At 36.9% G+C, this 21,118-nt stretch overlaps 1 protein-coding gene across 1 annotated transcript in view; it reads left to right on the forward strand.

Annotated features, from left to right (window-relative positions):
* LOC106057031 (phytanoyl-CoA dioxygenase domain-containing protein 1-like) overlaps window positions 1–21,118 on the forward strand; it is a 34,883-nt gene extending 13,765 nt beyond the window's left edge. The window contains exons 4-9 of the mRNA XM_056023945.1: window positions 3,950–4,091; window positions 4,282–4,376; window positions 4,512–4,617; window positions 13,442–13,526; window positions 14,001–14,190; window positions 19,797–21,118. Of these exons, the coding sequence (XP_055879920.1) occupies window positions 3,950–4,091; window positions 4,282–4,376; window positions 4,512–4,617; window positions 13,442–13,526; window positions 14,001–14,190; window positions 19,797–19,928 (750 nt within the window). The 3' untranslated portion in view covers window positions 19,929–21,118. The remainder of the gene's footprint in view (window positions 1–3,949; window positions 4,092–4,281; window positions 4,377–4,511; window positions 4,618–13,441; window positions 13,527–14,000; window positions 14,191–19,796) is intronic.

Consider the following 21,118-nt stretch of genomic DNA (forward strand, 5'->3'; position numbering starts at 1 on the left):
ATCCAACATTTTAAGATATTTGAATTAACAGATACAGAACTGTAGTAACATGCAATTTATTCCAACATTTATTAGCATTATGGATGTGCCATTAACTGGAAATGATTTTTAAAAGTAATTCCCCGTAAGCACCATAAAGATCAACTCATGTGTCACTGGCATAGAGGAAAGTAGCTGGCAGCAGATGGCCTGTGAAAGAAACACCAGGAGAGTTCTCATGAAGGTCAGAAGATCGCTGGACACATTGATGCCTATGAAAAGTCTTTTTTAAAGAAAGGTTCAGAAGATGAACTAAAAAAGACCCTCAGCGAACAATGGCTTTGTCTCAGGGGCGGACTGGGTATCAAAATCGGCCCGGGCATTACCATATAAACCGGCCCACAAATGGCATGTCATATATTTTCGGTGTGGGCGGGATATTTACCCCACTCCGCAATATATATATATATATATATATATATATATATATATATATATATATATATATATATATATATATATATATATTGTTATAAACCTGGTGGTGGCACAGATGGGGGTAGTGGTGTGAGTGTAGTCAGCCGACGCAAATCGCCCCAGGCCAGCGCTAAACGAGCGGTCAACCGTGACGAGTAACGACGATCGGCCGAGACGAGTGTCAACAAGAGGATTCGGGAAGAATCGCCGTCGTGAACAGAGCTCAGTAGCGTCACGAGAGTTGTAGTCATCTGACCACCTAGAAACGTCGAACGGCGTTCTGTCCGGTTCTAGAAGGCCAGTAGGGACCCTATATAAAGAGCGGAGGTGTCGCAGTCAAGACGGTTAAGAAAGGAGGCTCACGACAAGAGTTTAGAACACGGTCGACTACAGCACAGTTCAGCGGTGTGGTTCTGTACGGAGCATTACGACGGTTCAGTGCGGAGTACTATCAAGTACAGTTGAGAAGAACGGCGTCTTGATCTTGGTCTGTGATCGAGTCCGACACAACGAGCCTAGTGTGTGAAGTCAGTCCTAAACTGTTGAACCCAGTGCAAGCCCGGAACGAGACGGAGAGGCCAGTGCAAGAGTTGATACGGCGGTATTAACAGGAGAGATATTGGTACAGTGTACGTGCTGCCAATTGTACAGTATTGGCTGTTATTTATTCAACTATTAAAGTGCTACGTTACTTTGGAGCCCTGAGTTGTCAAGTTCTTTAAGTTGGTGGTGTATGGTGCAGTTTGCAGAGAGCCTGGATAGTGAGATTCGTAACAATATATATATATATATATATATTAGTGTGTGTGTATATGTAATTAATCTTCATTACATTCTGATCTTTCATTCTTACAACCTTAGAATACGCTCTTCCTATGATTAATGGAAAGACAGTACACACCGCCAAATGGCAGCTAGGGAGTCCGGGGGAGCTCGCAGTGGGTCTGGGGCGAAGCCCCGGAACCAAGCATTATTTCCGTTATTTTAAGCTTTAAAAAGGCATATTCTGAGGTATTCTGAGGTATCTACAATGCTATTAGCCAGCTTTTCTTCCGCTAAAAAATTCAAAAACCAAATCTTCTATTCAATGGAGTCCAGCGACTGATAGAAAATGGTAAAATGCTTTAGTTTTTGTATTGGAGGTGGAAAGGAAACCACAAAAACCCTTTTGGCTACGCTCATAAAATTTGGTGACTGTAGTTTGCTTAAGTTGGCTGCACTGGGCCAGTAAGTAAAGTTTCCCTTTCAGACAAAGAGGTCTGAGGCAAGTGATGGTTTGAAGATCCTCCCCTTCCCGGCTACGCCCATGTGTTATATTATAGGTGTAAGCCTAATTCTCTACAAAATATATAAAGTTTGATAACGCATCGAAAACTGGGTGTATGCATTCGTAGGATTACATAACGTATTCTATTTATACATGTATGTTGTCTGAAAACTATAAACCATTCAATAGCAGCCTAATGAGTTTGAAGCTTTTTGGTATTACTTATAGATTACAGGCGTTTCTTCAAAAAATAAGATTGTTACGTCTTACGCATTTCATGTGTCAATCTAGTCATGTATGTTGATCTGTGACTTAAAATATGCTAAATCATTGGTTTTCCTGGCTGACTCAGGCAACCCATTCCATTAAAAGATAAGAGAAAGCAGAACGGTTAGAGATGCTATTACTTAATGTGAAAAGCTCTTGCTTACTCCTAGTACATTCTCAAAAACGCGATTTGTATATGAATATACCATGACCCATTATTTAAAATATAAATCTCCATTCATTAAATATCGGATGTGACAGCGCTATATAAATTATTGTAATTATTGTTATAATTTTCATCATTAATGACTTCATACTAAGTTGCTCGACCGACTAACACACTCTTTAGTGGACGAGGTCTTATCTGATATTTGTTCTGCGACAATTACAAGAAAAATGCAAAAGCAGAACTTAAACCTATACGCTGCCTTTGTGGACCTCACCAAGGCTTTCGACACGGTCAGTCGCGAGAGTTTGGCGGAAAAGATCGCTCCGCCTGCTTACAAAAATCAATGTCTACCAGGCGGTGGTTCTCTCAACCCTTCTGTATGGCACCGAGACATGGACACTATACAGGAAACATCTAAGACTTCTTGAGCGCTTCCACCAAAGATGCTTGCGCTCCATCATGGACATACGATGGCAAGACCGCACTACAAACAGTGATATCCTTGCGAACGCCGGTATGGACAGTATAGAGGGACTTTTTTTGGTCCGACAGTTACGCTGGGTAGGGCACGTATCCCGTTTGGGAGACGAACGTATGCCAAAGGCAGTCTTTTTTGGTGAGCTAAAAGGTGGTCGACGTAACAGAGGCGCCCCACGGAAACGCTTCAAAGACCAGCTTAGGCGTCAACTTTCCTTGGCTGACATGCGGCCTCAGAACAAGACAGCTGGAGGTCACTCACGAAGGCCACGGGATACACATTTGAGACCAAAAGTAAGTCTGCTGCCACGGGAAATACTGCATTCCTAACTAATCTTCGGACTCGAAGACTAGCTTTATTATTATTACTAAGCATAAGTTTGCCATTAATTATAATAGTATAAAAATTGATTTAGATCTAGATTTACTTTTTTCATTAAATAATATTTTTTGTAAGCCCCAAGTGTAGTATTTTTAGATCTATGTTATTAAAAATAAACAAAAAAACTTACTTTTTCTTTTCAAATCGCAGAAAGTAGAGTTTTATATCCTTATTGAGCTGTGAATAAGTTGTGTGGCTTGCAATTTCACGGCTGTGTGTATGTTTAAGTTAATTTCTATTAAGTATTGTTAAAGAGCTAATTGTCGCGCCTATTTTTTTTTCTGCGTTATATCAATGTTTTCTAACTTAACCTCTCTCATCCCTCTTTTCGGTTAAATTTCATTGGAACCATTAAAAGACGGGGGAGGGAAGGAGCAAAAAAAAAAAAATGGAGTGCTATCAAAGGCCCATGCCGACCAGCAAAACGAGTAGGCGAAACACAACCTCGAAGACATCAAAGCAGTCCATGCCGCTCGTGCATAGCAGAACGTACAGTCTAACGTTTTGCAAATGATAATACGTACAGTGAATAGTGCTGTTATTTTTTATATTCTTGTTGAATTTCAAACAAAATTAATTGTAATAAGAATAAAAAAAAACAACAAGAAAACGTGTTCGGGCCTTTGTGTCTTGCTGCTGTCACTTTTTTTTTTTAAGTTGTCTGCATTGAATTTTTTTTTTCTTTGGTCGCGACCAGACCGGCCCATTTGGAACTGGCCCAGCGGGCATTTGCCCGTTTGCCCAAATAGCCAGTCCGCCCCTGATATGTCTGCATAGGATGTGGCAAAATATGCAGGTCATAAGGGTTTGTATGATCGGTCATGTGAAATACTGCATTAGTCCTCAATATTCAGAAATAAAGACAATGACTCATTATTATTTGGATTTTAAAAAAATAAAAATCTTAATTTATATTGATCATATTTTTTAGGCTTTTCAGACACTTTGGTCCAATGAGCGACTACTTAATGTGGTAGAACAACTTATTGGGCCTGAGATAGCTGGACACCCAGTATTGAATCTCAGAACTAAGACTCCTCATAATGAAGCCACAACAGTTCCATGGCATCAAGGTGAATTTTATGCATTTTGAAGCATTCTTCTCTAGTTCTTTAAAACAGCAATAAAGCTACCTTAATTAATAACATTAACCTAACAGTCAATGTTAAGTATGTGAGACTTTATTTATTAGATTAGATTTTTTTAAATTTCAATATTACATGCAAAGAAGTAACAAGAAAATAATTTATTTTGGTCACACAGACAGTGCTTACCTGGACAATGACTCCTACAATGTGCTACAAGCAACTGCCTGGATTCCATTATTAGATACCAATGAAAAAAATGGATGCATGGAAGTTAGCATTTTTTTAAATTTTAGAATTGATGTTAAAACCATTTTAGTCTAATGTTCTCATGGGCATTATTTAACCAGTTTTTTTACATTGTGCTTTTTAATTGAAAATATCTAGTTATATATTCTTTGTTGCCAGGTAATCTCAGGAGGTCATTTACCTGGTAAAGTGGTCAGACACACCTGCTGCTGGGGTGACACTTGGTATATTGTGATGGATGAACAAGACGCAGCCGAGAAGCTCAGTAAGTTTTAATTAGAATAACTAAAGTAATGTTCAGTAAGGTCTAACTCAAATAGCTAAAGGAATGTTTAGTAAGGTCTGACTAAACATAAGGTAATGTTTACTACAGTGTAACTCAAATAGCTAAAGTAAAGCTTAGTAAGGTTTAACTCAAATAGCTAAAGTAATGCTCAGTAAGGTCTAACTAAAAGGTCTGATAAAACAATGTTGGTTGTGGTTCTGGCTGAAAACCATGATGGTAATAAAGTACTTACCAGTGGCGTCAGTAGGGTGGGTGTCACCCGGTGCAGTCCACTCAGGGTGTCACCCCCCGTACCACCCCCCACACACACTGAAAAATTTCGTGTTTTTTGTTTGTTGAACCATAATACACATACTTTTAAGCTAACTACATTAACTGATTGTTAAACAACTATAAAATGTCAAATAAATTTTAAAATTCAGTTGTTACCACATATCTATAGTTCAATTTTGCAACAATGCAACTTTAAGTAAATTACAGTGTGTTTTTTTTCTTTTATGGATTTCAAGTTTGAAAACGTATCAATCACTAAAAATTAATGTCTTGAAAGATTTCATTTTTAATAAATTTATCAATTATGAAAGTGTCGTCTGTTCCTTTGATGGACATGTTATGTGTAACAAGTCAAAAGCTTGCTGTCAGAGTCACTCAAACTTATCACAGCATTAATTATATTTTATCATTATTTATTTATTTTATTTTAGTTATTTCCCCATCCTATCCCCACTTTCTTCACCCGCCCCACCTTCACCTCTTCGAGCTAGACTTGGTCCGCCACCTTGGCGTCCTTTCATTTATCTTCCCTTGACCGGGGTAAAGATACACACAGTCTCTTTGATCTCACCCCAGGATGTCTGACAGCCGCAGTGGACACCACCCTCTCCCACGTCTCTCTTTGATCTAGGAGATCACTCGGACCAACACGCCTCGTGACTCTCCAAGGTGCGACTCTTGTCGGACTTCTCCCACGTGTAAGATAATTCTTAGCCTAGGACATTTCCTGTTTCCGCCCACATTTTCCAGGCCTACATATAAGGTAGATTAAATCAAGCCAGACCCTCTCATTTCTCTATCGCTGTCAATCAAGTCTGGACTATATCATTTACTCTTACTCCTACAGGAATACCTGGTGGTAAGCCGAACTTAATCACGAGTTCCATCTTAATTACTTTGTGTGCATATTTCTCACTGGATATTATCATGCGTATTTTATTATTTCATTTATATTTAATTAGTGCATTGTGTATTTCTCACTGTCGTAAGTAGAAAACATAAACATGTCATATGTATATATTTATGTATTGCATTAATCTATTAATGCTACGTTGCTCAATTGATCGTTGATGCAACCATGTGTGTATTTGTACATCTTATTTTATTTCCTGTATCTCGGCTGGCCGCCTTGATAATTTTACTAGAGCACTAATACTGCGCTTAGAAAAGAGATATGAATTATCCCCCCTGTAGTCCTTCTACTTTGGCGAGAGTTGTGCCCCTTAAACAGATGCTTCCCCCCCCCCCCCATTCAAGCACTCCATTGTTCTCGGCCGACGGTCGTGTGTAAACAAGCCGTCATGGTCGTTGACCACCGCCCGTTTCCCCCTTTTTTTCTCTTCCAACTTGTGTTGTTTATTTGAGATTATTATTTCCCCTTTTATGTACATTTTATAGTGCTACTATCAGCCATCTATTTTTCCATATCCCATTTGTCATCATCTCCCCATTGTGCTTTAAAGCTTTCTTCTTCTTCTTTCTTCATCGTTCTCATTGTTATGTTGGAGTGTTCATATGACTAGACCAATACATGAGATGAACTGCGCAGTGGTTTCCAAATCAGGGAGCTCTCCATATAGTTTTCTTTCTATTGGGGTGATTTGGGGCCAATGTCTTATACGGGCCTCTTGGTAGAGAGAGCAGTTTTGGAGGACGTGGTCGGCATTTTCTGGTGATACTCCACATGGGCAGTTTTCACTGGTTCCAATTTTGAGCTTCCGGAACATGTGTTGTCGCATTCTGTTGTGTCCGGTCCTGAGTCGAAAGATTAGACGTTGGTCTTGTCGGGATTGCTTATAGTAAGCATCATCTTTCTTGTGATTTGGATGGGAGCTCGTCCATTTCTCATTTATTTTATCTACAATTAATTTCTTCATTTCTTCTGGATAGAGTGCAGAGTTTACTTGTGAGTTTGTTCTCCCACTCTTAGCGAGTGTGTCAGCCTTCTCATTTCCTGCTAGTTGTATGTGAGCTGGTATCCATTGAATAACAGTTTTTTTGCTGTTGTGGTTGAGCTTTGTGAGTGCTGTTCTGAGGTTTTTAATATAAGGGGAATCAGAGTTTTGCAGGCTTTGGAGGGTTGTTTTTGCGTCTGTTAGAAAGACAATCTGACTGTGAGGGGAACTTGGATGATTTGCTAGCATGGTAGCAGCTAGTGCTAGTGCTTCCCTTTCTGCTCTGTGACTGTCAGAGAGCTCTCCAGTTGCAAAGGATTTTTCTAGTTTTCCTCCATCTGGCCATTCGATAAGTATTCCAGCTCCTCCATTTGTGGTGGCTTTATGGGATGAGCCATCCGTGTAAACTCTGATCCACTGATTGCTAGGGTAATTGGTATGTAGAAAACAGTTCACTATTTCCTTGAGCTCTGTTGGTCTGTAATCAGATTTTCTTTTTATGTTTTCAATATGGTCCCTTATAGTAGGAAGAGGGCTTTCGTCCCAGGGTGGAGATTCATTATAGTGTATCGAGGATTCCAGAGTCATTTTTTCAAGTTGGTGTTTCTTTTTTAGGTTTAGAGATTCCTGTATGAAATTGGTCCTTTTGAGACGGTTTTTTGTGCCAGTTTTGTGGATTTTTGTTCTGAGTGGGTGCCTCTCCAAGGTTTCCAATTTAGTGAATTGGGAAAGGATTTTTATTTCTCTTCTTTCATCCAGAGAGATCAGGGCAGCGGTTTCCTCCATAGCTCTTATGGGTGTTGTTTTGATTGCTCCTGTCATTATCCTTAGACCAATATTTTGAACCTTGTCTATTTTTCTTAGGTTGGTTTGGGCTGCTGAGCCCCATGCTGTGGCACCATATTCTAGTACAGGTCTTACATAACTGGTATAGGTCTTTTTCAGGATGTTGTGATTAGCTCCCCAATCTGTGCCAGCTAATTTTTTCAAGAGGGATAGTCTCTGGATGCCTTTACTCTGTGTTTTATCTATTTGGTTTTTCCAGGTTAGTCTCGGGTCATAGGTGACTCCAAGATAAGTAGGGCTGTCATTTTTTTCTAAAGCTTCCTTATCTAATGTTAATTTTATTGTTTGTTGTTTTGTTGACAGTGAGAATATGGTATATGTTGTCTTTTTTGTGTTAATGGACATGCCCCAGTCTTTGGACCAATTATTGAGTTTATCAAGAGCATCTTGTAATCGAAATTTCGATGTTCCTACATATTCTTCTGTGCTAATTAAGGCAAGGTCATCTGCATACATGCTGCTCTTAACTTTTTTGGGTAGGTTTTGATTTAGATCGTTTATGAATATTAGGAAAAGTGTTGGGGATAGGACTCCTCCTTGGGGGACACCATTTTTTATACCCACTGTGTGGCTTCTTTGTCCTTGCATGCAAACTAAGGCTTTTCTATTATTTAGGTATTCCTTTATCCAGTTGTACATTCTGTGGGATATGTGATGCTGGATTAGCTTGAGCAAGAGACCTTGTTCCCAGACTTTGTCAAATGCTTTTTCTAAGTCAACCCACACAATTGTTGTTGGTTTCTTTTCTTGAAAGCCGTCTTCTATTTCTTGTGTGATGAAGGCAATTTGATCTTCTGTTGATCTGCCTTTTCTAAAGCCAGCCTGGGCTTCAGTGAGTAGGTTATTTGACTCAAGGATCCATGTCAGCCTTCTATTTATCACTCTTTCCATCAGTTTGCAAGTACAGCTAGTGAGGCTGATGGGACGGTAGCTATCCAGTTTATTTCTTGGCTTGCCGTGCTTTAGTATAGGGATCATAATGGCTTTTTTCCAGATGTTTGGAATTCTGCCAGATTTCCAGCTAGCATTGAATAATTGTAGCAGTTTTCTTTTGGCTTGAGGACCCAAGTGAAGAAGCATGTCATTTGATATTTTGTCTGGGCCCGGGGCTTGTTTTGGTTTGAGAACTTTTAGGGATTCATCTAGTTCCTTCATTTTAAGATTAGTGGTCATTCCCAAGGAGTAAGCTGGATTGTTTTCTTTAAATTTATCTTGGATTTCTGAGTTTACATCTTTATTTCTACTTTCATTAATTTGTATTTGTCCTACGCTTCGGAAAAACTTAATGAATTCATTTGCTGCTTCTTGGCCTTTCAGGGGTTTGTTGTCCTTTTCTATTACTATAGGAGTTGTTCTGTTTTCTTCCTGGTTGAGACATTTGGCTATACGCCAGAGTTTGTGGCCATCTCTATCTACGTTTAGTTGTTCTGTTTTTTCATGCCAACTTTTCCTCATGGCGGAAAGGTAATTTTTCCTGAAAACTGCGTTAGCTGCTTTTAGATTTATGTTATTTTCTATACAAGGGTTATTTTCTACTGTGTTTCTGGCTTCAATAGTGGCATTGTGGAGTTGTTGAAGGTGATCAGACCAGTTGGGGATATAATCTTTTCTTGCTCCTCTAGGAATTGATTCCTTAGCTGCTAGGAGTATTGCTTTGGAGAAAGCTGAGAATGACTTATTAACCTGATTTGATTTGCAGTTTATTGAAGTTGTATATAGGTCTGTGAGCTTTGAGAATAGGTGCCAGTTGGCTTTTTTGTAGTTCCATCTGGGGATGGTGGAGTTTTCTGATATTTTGAAGGAGGTATCGATACTTATCAATATGGGTCTGTGGTCACTGGTGGCTAGCTGGTCTGCAACTTCTCTAGTGCACTTTTTGGATAAGTTGTCTGTTGCAAAGGCTAGATCTGGAGTGGTTGATGTTAGCCAGGCTCTTGAAAAAAAGGTTGGTTTGTCCTCAGGTTTATTTAGCAAGATAAGTCTGTTCTCTGCTTGCCATTCTTCAATTTCTTCTCCCCTGGCATTTAGGTCTGGGTATCCCCAGCTCTGAGAGTGACTATTCATATCTCCTAAGATTAGACAGTCTTCTTGGTCAGGTATTTGTATGTGGTCAATCTCTATTTCCTTGTCTGGTGGGAAGTAGCAGTTAAATAGATTAATATTTCCATCTGGGAGAATTAGCTTAGTTCCCATTATTTCTGATTCTGAGGAGTTGGGCATAGTTATGTCTGTGGTAGGGATGTCATTTTTAATGAGGGTGAGGATTCCTCCTTTGGGTCTGATTTCTCTATCTTGTCTGATGCAGGTGTAGCCTCTAATGGAGAAACGAAGATTACTGTTCAAATGAGTTTCTTGGATGCAAGCTACATCAATTTCTTTCTCATGCAGAAATATTTTTAGAGCTTCTTTTTTCTTTTGGATGCCCTCTGCGTTCCATTGTAAGATTTTTAGACTTTTGGTCTTGGAGTGTTGGCCAGTAGTATTTACTTTCTTGTCCCTGCTCCTGGCTCCACAGGCAGAGATAGAAGAACCACCAGCTCGCTTGTGTGGGCTCCTTCGAGGCGGAGAGCCCGGCCCCCTACCTGCGCGGCGGGATTCCACAGGCAGGACGCCACATCTATTAGAATCGTTACTGAACTCCAACATAGATGAGGTTGCGTGTCAATGTGTTATGCGCCAGGAGGCCCATTGACTCCGACTTCAGCCTGCTTTTCTTTCTGGGTGTGCTCCCATAGCCTTTGATCATCCAAGATCATCTGCAAGGCAGCAGGTGTTTATTTTCGGAGTTTTCTCTCCTAGATGAACTGCTATCCCTAGCTAACGGGTTTCATCTACCCGGGTTTAGAGTTAGAGCGCCCTATACTCGCTTTTTGCAATCATTTCCCTGGATTTCTGAGATGTTTTTAGTAAATATTCTAACCACTGGAATACTTCACCTCATCCTCCATGACTGCAAACCAGTTGGTCCGCGGCTGTTTATTTGCTATTCACAGCTAACCCTTATATCTAAGGGTCTTTCCCCTATCCGCCACCTGGGGACGCGCTTGGTAGAAGGTGGTAGCTCCCCCAAGTGCTTTAAAGCAATTTTACCAATCTGACGAATGCACCTCAGTTGAGGGCATCGATAAGATGCATGAGAGACATGTCCTAACTTGTCTTTATTTATCCGCAGCCTCCCTCAGGTGTCTGCCTATGTGCTTAATGCTATTCAGCACTGCACTTGCCTACTGAGATCTACCCAACTATTTGTTTGGATCGCCTGCCTATTTATTTGGCATTGTCTGCCTAGCCTATTTGCTATTGAGTATCATCTCCCGCCTACGTGGATCTACTCAACTCTACTACTTGGCGCTATCGGCCTTGCCTGCCTATTCGACAGCCCACCTGTCAACTTATAAGGTACGACGTCCCTATAGACCCAGAGTCTGTGCGAGACGTCATAGCTATGCCAAACCCTCTGCAACTCACTGGACTTATCCTGTTAACTACGCTGCCCACGGCAGATCAGCTCTGCCCGCAGTACACTTGTGCCCACGGTAGCCGGCCCTCCGCCCTACTGTGCCCACTACAGATATCAGAACTTTGAATGGAGACTCCACAAGGACTATATCACCGGCATCCCTCTACCTGCTAGAGCGCCACCTCCAGCTGCCAAATCTCAAGCCAGGATCACAGCCAGCTGCGACATCAACAGGACAACCAGCTAAGTTCAGAAGACAAAGTGACATTCTCTCTTATTAGGTGCAAGAGTGATGATTAAATATAGTATCAATTAGAGATAGATGCAAACCCTCCCCCTTTTTTTATTCTTTTATGTAAATATTTATGTAAATAAATATTCTTCATTTTTAACTTTGTATCTTTCTTTCATTGCTTGTCTCGTTGCGTGCCTGCTCCCGATTTATATGCTGACGGGTTGGTGTGTGATAGTTTCAAAAATAATCATCCCCTAGACATTAAACGCGCCAAGCACACGTCACTTTCCCCAACCTGTCTTATTATGCTTTTGGTAAAGAAAAAGTTTAATTAGTTAGTCACCACTTTGTCCACAGTTTAAAGGCAGGCCTACTCTTATGTATCTTTGACCTTCCCCGCAAAAAAACTAAAGTAAAGATAGGTAAAATATAAGACATCTGGCAATAGATCTTAAGCTGCACCTCTAAAGGCAATAATTTTAGAATGAAAAAAAAATTTCCATTGCACCAAATTTTAGGCAAGAAGTATTTTCGGAAAAAGAATGACCACATAGATTAAGTGAATGTTATACACATCTATTGGAAGTAACATTAAGTGAATGCTATACACATCTATTGGAGGAGCGGTGGTTGAGAGGTAAAGCACTTGGCTTCCGAAACCTGGGTGGCAGGTTCGAATCCTGGTGAAGACTGGGATTTTTAATTTCGGGATCTTTGGGCGTCTCTGAGTCCACCCAGCTCTAATGGATGCCTGACATTAGTTGGGGAAAAGTAAAGGCGGTTGGTCGTTGTGCTGGCCTCATGACACCCTTGTTAACCGTAGGCCACAGAAACAGATGGCCTTTACATCCTCTGCACTATAGACCACAAGGTCTGAATGGGGAACTTTTTTAAAAATGTACTAAATAGCTTTTCTGTTGGTTCTATAAATTGTCTCAGGTACTCCTTTATGGCTCCATACACCGTAGCTGTATTGTTTATATTCCTGAGCACGACATGTCAGAAATTCAAGCTCACTCCTTTCTAGACATTTTAAGATATTCAGTAGATCTCACAAGCTTTGTTCTCCAATAAAATCGTTTTAATGTGGTCACAAAATGTCAAATATTCTGATTTTATAGAAACAGTCTGTGCAAAATATCCTTCCATTGTTTTTCTTCTTTACATCATTCATAGCAACGACTTCCTTGTCAATTTTATTAGTACCCGGTTGCCATTGTTTTCCAATTTTCCAATCCTAATTATTATTCTTTATAGTCTTTTGATATTCTAATTTCGGACTTGTATGTCCACCACTTATTAAGTAACTAATTTGTATTTCATTTCTGTAGAATTAGTTGAAAATAGTTGACAACAAAAAAACAGGAAGCATCAAAACCATTATTTTAACAACTGGTGTACTTTTCTTTTTCTTTGAGGTAATTTTCTCACAATCTATGGAAAATTGGCACAAAACAAAAGGAAACTATCTCCTAAAATATTGAAATCTATATCATTCCACTGATTCATTGTAACATTTCCTTCTTCTTGGTTAGAGTTTCTTTTACATTCAACTTCTGAAATTACATCATCGTCTTCAGAAATCTCAATTGTTGCTTAAATTATGTCCTATTCTACAAAATTTACATATGCCTGGAGAATGTCTTCATTTGTTAATGAGTGACTATTTCGTTGGCATCCTGATACTACGATGCTAGCTACTATTTCAATAGATTCGATTAAGACTTTGTTAAAAATCTAAGGAGCATTTATATACATGCAGCTAATATACATCTAAAAGTAAGGTTTCACATCTGCTTTTAATATAAAGTATGATGTAACGTTTTGGACTATTTGTAGAATTTCATTTAAAAATTAAAATATGTTTAGCTGAAATATTTCTAAAAATATATTTAGATCTATTTATCAATTGTGAATAGCATGTTCCAATATTTAGCCAATGACTCTTTTTTTTAAATTGTCAGTTATTCCAAAAGAGCATTTTCTTTTACTTGGGTGTCACCCCCCCCCCAGCACCCCCTAGTGACGCTACTGGTACTTACATTATTTTTAAAAATTCACATTTAACAACAAATTGTTTTCATATGTCTTCAGATGTAGACTTTGAGAAAGACAAAGTCTTATGCCCAGTGCCCTATGGTGGGATGCTGCTAATCAACAACATGATACCACACAGAAGGTATTTAAACTTTTTTTTTTTACCAATTTTATATTGTTTGGTAAACACTGTGGTCACCATACTCTTGGTTGTAGTTAAGCTTAGATGTATGTCCATTTCATTTGCATTTCTTAAAATTGAAATGATGTTTTCCCCAGTTTTTTTTTTATTTTATGAGTTTGATCCCTCTATACAATTAGGCCAATTTATGCTTTGCCATCTTATAACTGAAGTTTAAATACAATTCAAAGTTATATTATGACCTATACTTTAGATTTTGTGTTTTTCCATTCCAAATAGAAAACTATTTTATTTGAAAACCTATTTTATAAAGTAAAGCTAGATTTGTAAGAAGGATTATTTATTTGCACTAATAGTAACATTATGAAAAGCACAAATCATTAGAAAAATAAAACTTCATTATATTTTGTTCATACATCATCATATTATATGCATTTAATGTTTTAAGATTTTGAAATTGTTATCTGGTTAAAGCTTGAATAATATTTCGGATGAAATTCGTTGGAGCCTGGACTTGCGCTGGCAGAATCCAGAAAAATCTGTTGGATTTTATGGATTAAAAGAAGGAGTTTTGATGAGGTCTGCCAAGAATCCAGTGACTAAAATAGACTGGGAAGGTTTCAACAAAGTAGACAGATACCGTAAGGCTGAATTGGATAGTAAGGTATATGACTGCAACAATTTTTCTAGGCTAGAAATTTAGTTGAGTCAAAACTGAACTATAAAGAGTTTCGTTTGTTTGTGTTGAATAATTAAGCTTTTTTCTGTTCATTATTTCAATGTTCTTTAAAAAAAAAATTTTTAGCATTATTCTGATGTTCCTTCAGATTTGAAGATTATTATGTCCTAGCCCAGAGCTCTTGCAGGAATATGGGATATAGAAACAGGCAGGGTTCGAGCCAGGGATTATCAAGACCACAGTACGATTGTTCAGAGCACATACCACATGGCCATGGCAGGCAGCCTTCTAATCCAGTCAAATATTTTTTTTTTAATAGCAGATATACAACTGATTTAAGAATTAAATCATAATTAATTACTCTCATCCCTTGTTACAAAAATTAATTAGTTTACCACCTTTACTGATATTAGTGAATGTAAACAAGTAAGGCTCATTATTTACTAATTTAATATTTTTCATTTCATTTTTTTATTTGTGTTTTTTTTTACAACTTTTTTTTTCATATCTTATGCTTAAAAACAATATAGCTTTGGTTACCATTATATTAAATTTGTATGACTCATTAGACAAATAAGAAAAACATGGTCATAATTATAATGTAACAAAAATCAATGTATTTATTAATTATTAATAAGATGGGCAAACTGCAGAACATAAAGTGGCAAGACATCAGCTCTATATTTTTACCAATATTGAAATAAGGCTTTTTTTTTTAAACTGTAGAGTAGACTACACAAGGAGCTAAGTGTTAGCCTATTTGATAGTTTCATGATCTTTTCAAAATTGTTCATTAGCTAGCTCAAACTTTTTCTTATTGACATCATTCCATAAAATACTGATATGACTCAGGCCAAATGTAAATTATACCAAGCTGATTTCTCTATTAGAATGTTGCAGTCCATTGTATCTATTTAGCTGTAAAGTTTATTGATTTCTATATGGTTATTAAATCTTTATTTAGCATTGATACTGTTTAAATTTTAAAAAAATATGGCTTCAGATTTATCTTCAATAACAAAGATGGTTGGGTCTAATTGAAGCATCACAACCCAGAAATTATAAATGTTGCTTTAAAGTACATTTCATTTAGACAAGCATCTTGGAATTTCAACATATCAGTCGCCACCATCCCTAAAAATATAAGCTTTGTAGGAAGTATCCCATTATTTCATGAAAGAAACTTTTGACAGATGATGAGGAAGAGATATTTTTAAATGGCTTATTTATCTTGTCAATCACCATGGGTTTGAAAAAAGTGGCAGAACCCAAGATAACCTCAAGTTGCTATAGGACTGGGAGATATATCCCTTCAATCCAAACAAATATCTTTTAATTAATTGTGTATAAATATATTTTGTATATAATTTTGTAAATATCATCTATATACAAATATGTAATTAATTTTTAGCGACCCCAAAAGGAAAAAGACGCTATTAGTTTTGTGTGAAATGTCTGTCCATCCGTCCATCTCCTTTAGGTCTCAAAAAATAGAAAAGATAGTGAAAATCTGACATCATAATATTTTAGACCATTCAAAGTTCCGATGTAATGGTTATGTTTTTCTTTTCTGAAAGCGAAAAATCTAATTTTTAAAAGCAATTATGCAAGAAGTTTTTTCCATAAAAATACACCATTTTTTTTTACAACTATTCACTATTAAAAGTAACAAACACAAGAGGTTTTATAGTAAGGGAGATGAGTGAGTACCATTTATGTAATTGGTTTTAGATTTTTGCTCAAAAATTATTATTTTTTTTACAAGTTCTGTCATACTAACTACTACATTTTTTTTTAAAGAGAAAAAATCTATTTACTATGCATATAAGTGGAACATAGTTTAAAACAACAATTGATAAGTAGTTTGTCATATTAACTTGTGAACTGCAGAGCTACTGTATACTCACAGAACACTTAACTAAAGGAATTTTTTTTTTACGGAAATTTTTTTTTATTGAGGCTTTGAATAAGAGATTTACCTTTTACAAAACAATTAGATCAATTAGATTCTCATTATAAGACATCAGTTAGGCCAGGTGAACATCTAACTTCACATTCACTTTCACCTATCCCTTGGTCTGCTGGAATGTTGGGGCACCACACAGGATCTATCAACCTTCATTCTCCATTCTTCTCTGTCATTTTCCTTTGATACAATTTCATTTTTTTCTGAAAATATTGAAACCTGCCTGGGTGGACCATTTCTGATAGAATTTAATTCTGATATTTTTCTGAAAATATTGAAACCTGCCTTTTTACCTGCCTGGGTGGACCAATTTTGAGTTTGTGTTTCCACATAAACTTTCTTTGTAACCTTGTTGTTTTTCTACCTTTCTTTTTCTTTTGGTTTTGTTACAATGGACACTCAAATATAAATACACTTGACATAAGAACAATCTCAGGTAAACACAAAAAAGTTTAATCAGCCATCTTGATTACTAGAGTAGTTTCCCCTGTGCATGGGCACAACTCTTCATACAATATAACATTCCATCAACATCCCCTCTCCTCCCAAAAAAAAAAATAAAAAAAAAGAAAGTTGAAAAAAAAATATAACGAAAAAAATAATTATACAATCAAATTGACAAAACTATTTACAACCGTAAATATGTTTCAAATTAAATAACTACAATCAGATCAACAAAACTATTTCAAACAGTTCATATATACATTTCTTAAACATAGTCTCCATATCTTTACGGTTTCTGGAGAGTGGCCCTAGGTTGCAGAGAGTACTGGTGAGTGTTTTCGGCGTTGGGCGGATTGTTAATACACTCATTCTCTGCGTCTGGGAAAATGTCAGTACAATTACTTTCTCTATCTGGAGAAAAGTCTATGTTGTTAGTGGTGTCAGGTCATAGGTGCCTTCTGTTTCTTTGGTACTTGAAACCATTTTCACCTTCTATAATGTAGGCACGTTCGTTTACTTTCCGACATACTCTGCCGTGTCTCCACGTAGTGTTGTTTGGTGATTGATAGAAGACTTTCTGTCCGACGTTTATAAGCTTCATGTCACGGGCTGTTTTGTTGTAGTGTTTTCTGACACTTTGCTGTCGCTTCTCCCATTTGGCCGTGGCTTCTTGTTGTGACATTCTTGCAGGATGCTCTCTTCTTGGCAATAGCGTTCTTGTTGCCCTTCCAAAGAGCATCTGAGCCAGACTTAAGTTGGTATCTTGCCTCGGTGTATTTCTAAACTCTAATAGGGCTTCATAGGCATCTGATTTACTTTCTTTGGATTTTTTCATCAGATTCTTTAATATTTTCACTGCTGCCTCTGCCTTGCCGTTTGACTGATGGTGTCCTGGTGAAGATTTTAAATGGTGGACACCCCATGCTTTCATAAATGCGGTGAATTCAGCAGATGAAAACTGAGGTCCAAAATCACTGATGCACACTTTGGGGACCCCATATCTGGCAAACAAATTTTTTAGTTTTCTAATAACAACTTGACTTGTTGTCGTGTGCAAATGTTCTACTTCAATAAAATTTGAATAGTAGTCAACTATGGCAAGGTATTGTTGGTCAAATATTTGGAACAAATCTATTCCATCTTTGTCCCAGGGATTTGAACCCTCATTATGCTGTATTAAGCTTTCTTTCTGGTTTGCAGGTTTACTTTGCTGACAAGGTTGGCATGTATTAGCTATTTCTTTTATTCTTGCCGCTATTCCCGGCCAGAAAACTGTGTCCCTTGCTCTTCTCATCGTGGCATCATACCCTAAATGTGCTGCATGTAGTTTGGTTTCAACTTCTTTTCTTAATGCTCTTGGGATAATTATTCTCTCCCCTTTCATTAGAAGGCCATCCTCATAGGTCAGTACATCTGGAAGTGACCAATACTGTTTGAGTTCTGGTACAATATGATGCTTGTCTGGCCAACCGTTCAGTATGTACTGTTTCAACATCTGCATCTCATTGTCTACTTTGACTGCATCTTTAACTTTATCTAACAATATATCTGGGAGGGCCAGTCCTACAGTGTTGATAGAAGTGTCAGGAAAATCTTCCTGTTCTGGCAAAGGGTCTCTGCTTAGTGTGTCAGCAATCTGTAATCTGTTTCCTTTGGTATACTGGTACTGAACATCATATCGGTACAAGCGCATCATTAAGCTTTGAAGCCTTTTAGGTGCACAACTGAGGGGTTTATTGAGTATATTTTCCAAAGGTTTATGATCATTCTGTATTATTATTGTTCTGCCGTACGTGTACTGGTCAAATTTTTCTAGAGCTACTACTACAGCCAAAAGTTCCTTTTCGATTTGAGCCCACTTTTTCTGAGGCTCTGTGTCTTTGCTTGAGTAATGCTGTATATTTTCTTTTTGCAGACTGAGGCGAAATGATTCCTGCCTCCACAAATGTGACATGATTTTCCCCAGGCCGGACATTTTTCCTTTATGTATTCATGGTCGCCCTTGCAAAATTTACAAGTTTTACTTTGTCTTCTTGTCTTCTCGTATTGAAGACATATCTCTCATATGTTTTGTTGGTTCTCCCAACATAGAACTCTTCAAAACTCTTTTTAAAATTTCATTTATTTTTGTCTCCTGCCCTTTTCCAAATGAATCAAACACGTCTGCTGCCTCACTTCCAATTATGGTCATTAGTGTTGCTACACGTATATCTTATGTCTCTGTTGTGAGTTTCGTGGCCTTTTCATAGTTATCTCAGTCTCTTCTGAATCTTTTCCAATTGGCCGCCATATTGCCTGTTTGCAATAGCGGTTGCGGTACTGGGAAATATCTGTTAGCAGTTGCCATTTTAGCTACTGTTTTCTTATATTTTCCTCATGTTATTCTAGGTTATTGTTTACCTTTATTAGATGTGTAAACCGCTGCCACCATGTTACGATGGACACTCAAATATAAATACACTTGACATAAGAACAATCTCAGGTAAACACAAAAAAGTTTAATCAGCCATCTTGATTACTAGAGTAGTTTCCCCTGTGCATGGGCACAACTCTTCATACAATATAACATTCCATCAACAGGTTTGTTCATTTAATTATTGATATTATTGCTTTTTTTACAGTTGAATACAAATTATAATACCAAATATTATAGGGTCCTTAGGAAAATGAAACAGACTTTAGTGATGTCTTCTTGATAATGTTTTCATAGTTTTTAGAAATCTTTTTTTTTTCTCCCTTATTTTTTAAAATTTATTTTTAAATCACCTCTTATGAATGTTGTTTGTGTTTCATTTTATCCTAACCATAACTCCAAGGGATCTTTTTTCTTTTCTTTTACTTATAATTGTTTTTCCCCTCACAACTTTAACTGACATACAATACAATCAATACAACAGACACAAAACATAAACTGGTAATGAGTTTTTGTACTTGAACATTTATTTGGATTGATAGATTTAAGTCCACTTCTGATAGATTTCTCACAGTTCCATTTGTAAGGGGTGGAGATGGGAATACTAATTGTTCCCTTGTTTCTATAGGCAATGTATTTGAAAGTGTTTATAGTTCATGAATTAAACTAAACTCTTTATTAACAACTTAAAGTTCAATAGCAATAGAAATAATTCAAGTTTACTTTAATAGTATCTTATTGCTAAGTATATTTTTTGTCTGTGTTTAGGACAAAGTAGAAGATGATCCTTTTGATACTATCATCGTTGGACCCTGGATGAAGAAATGGGAAATGACCCACACGAATCGCCATACCGACAGATTAAACAGCAGGAATGATAGCACTTGGCACAAGGCCTAACAAGTTCAATTGTGTTGGTGCAGCTAAGCGTTATCTATCATTATAATAGATCTAAGCTACTGGTCATATGCAGGTATTCATATTTTATATACCAAAACCTGAATCATAACCACGTGTGAAGATTTTTAATTTTGATTTATTTTTGTTAGAGCCATCTCCATTATATTATTTTCAGATTGCTTACTTTATTTTTTTTTTACTATATTACCAATATCAATTTAGTGTATAACAGGCCAAAAGATTTTTTTATAAATTGTTTCTAGCTTGTTTGCTAGGTGTCAAAAAGAGCAGTAGATCAACCAATTGAGAAATCTTTGAACTTAATCTAATTGGAACATGACTTCGTTTATCCAAATCTTTTATCGCATTAGATAGTGGCTCTATGTTCCGAGGGCTACACAACATTTTTAATATGCTAGGTGTATATTTTTCTTGCCCACTGTAATCTTGTTTCTACATAAAACATGAATTGTATAATTTTCTAAGAATGAATAGTCAAATAGACTTAATGAAGTGTGGAAATAGTACAATTATACCATGTTTTCCTGGGTTTATATTTACATGTATTTTAAATTCACTCTGGTATTCATTAACATATATGATAATGTGAAAAATAAATAATGGCCTAAAACTTCAAAAGAATGAGACATTGACTGCTCAGTGTTCTGAACTACAAGGTTAAAACTGGAAAGATCAAGTTGTAATTTATTGTGTCCTTATTACAACTGTAATATATGTAGTTATTACAACTATACTCTGAGTCACCTTGTTTTGGGGAATGTTTTATTTGTAACTTTACTTGTAACATTACCACATGGTGAAAAGGTTTTACACATTTATAGTTTTTTTCTTTTCTTTGTGATTGATGATATCAAAGTATGTTTTAAATGTAAATACTTAATATTAAATTTTAAAGTCTTTCTAATTGCCTTGTATCCAGAGCTGTGTTAATGCTAGACTTTTACTTCTACTTTTTCCCGGTAATAACATTTTAAATTTTTTTTTTAACTAATTGCTTGTGCAGTGAGTACTGCTACTTTCTGATAACGAAATGATCTATTGAATTGTAGCATTGATTTCTTTAGAGTCAAACTACTTTAACAATAAAATGAGAACATTCTATTGAATTGTAGCATTGATTTCTTTAGAGTCAAACTACTTTAAAAATAAAATGAGAACATTCTATTGAA

Source organism: Biomphalaria glabrata, chromosome 3 (assembly GCF_947242115.1).
Source record: "Biomphalaria glabrata chromosome 3, xgBioGlab47.1, whole genome shotgun sequence".
In the NCBI taxonomy this organism is placed as follows: domain Eukaryota; kingdom Metazoa; phylum Mollusca; class Gastropoda; family Planorbidae; genus Biomphalaria; species Biomphalaria glabrata.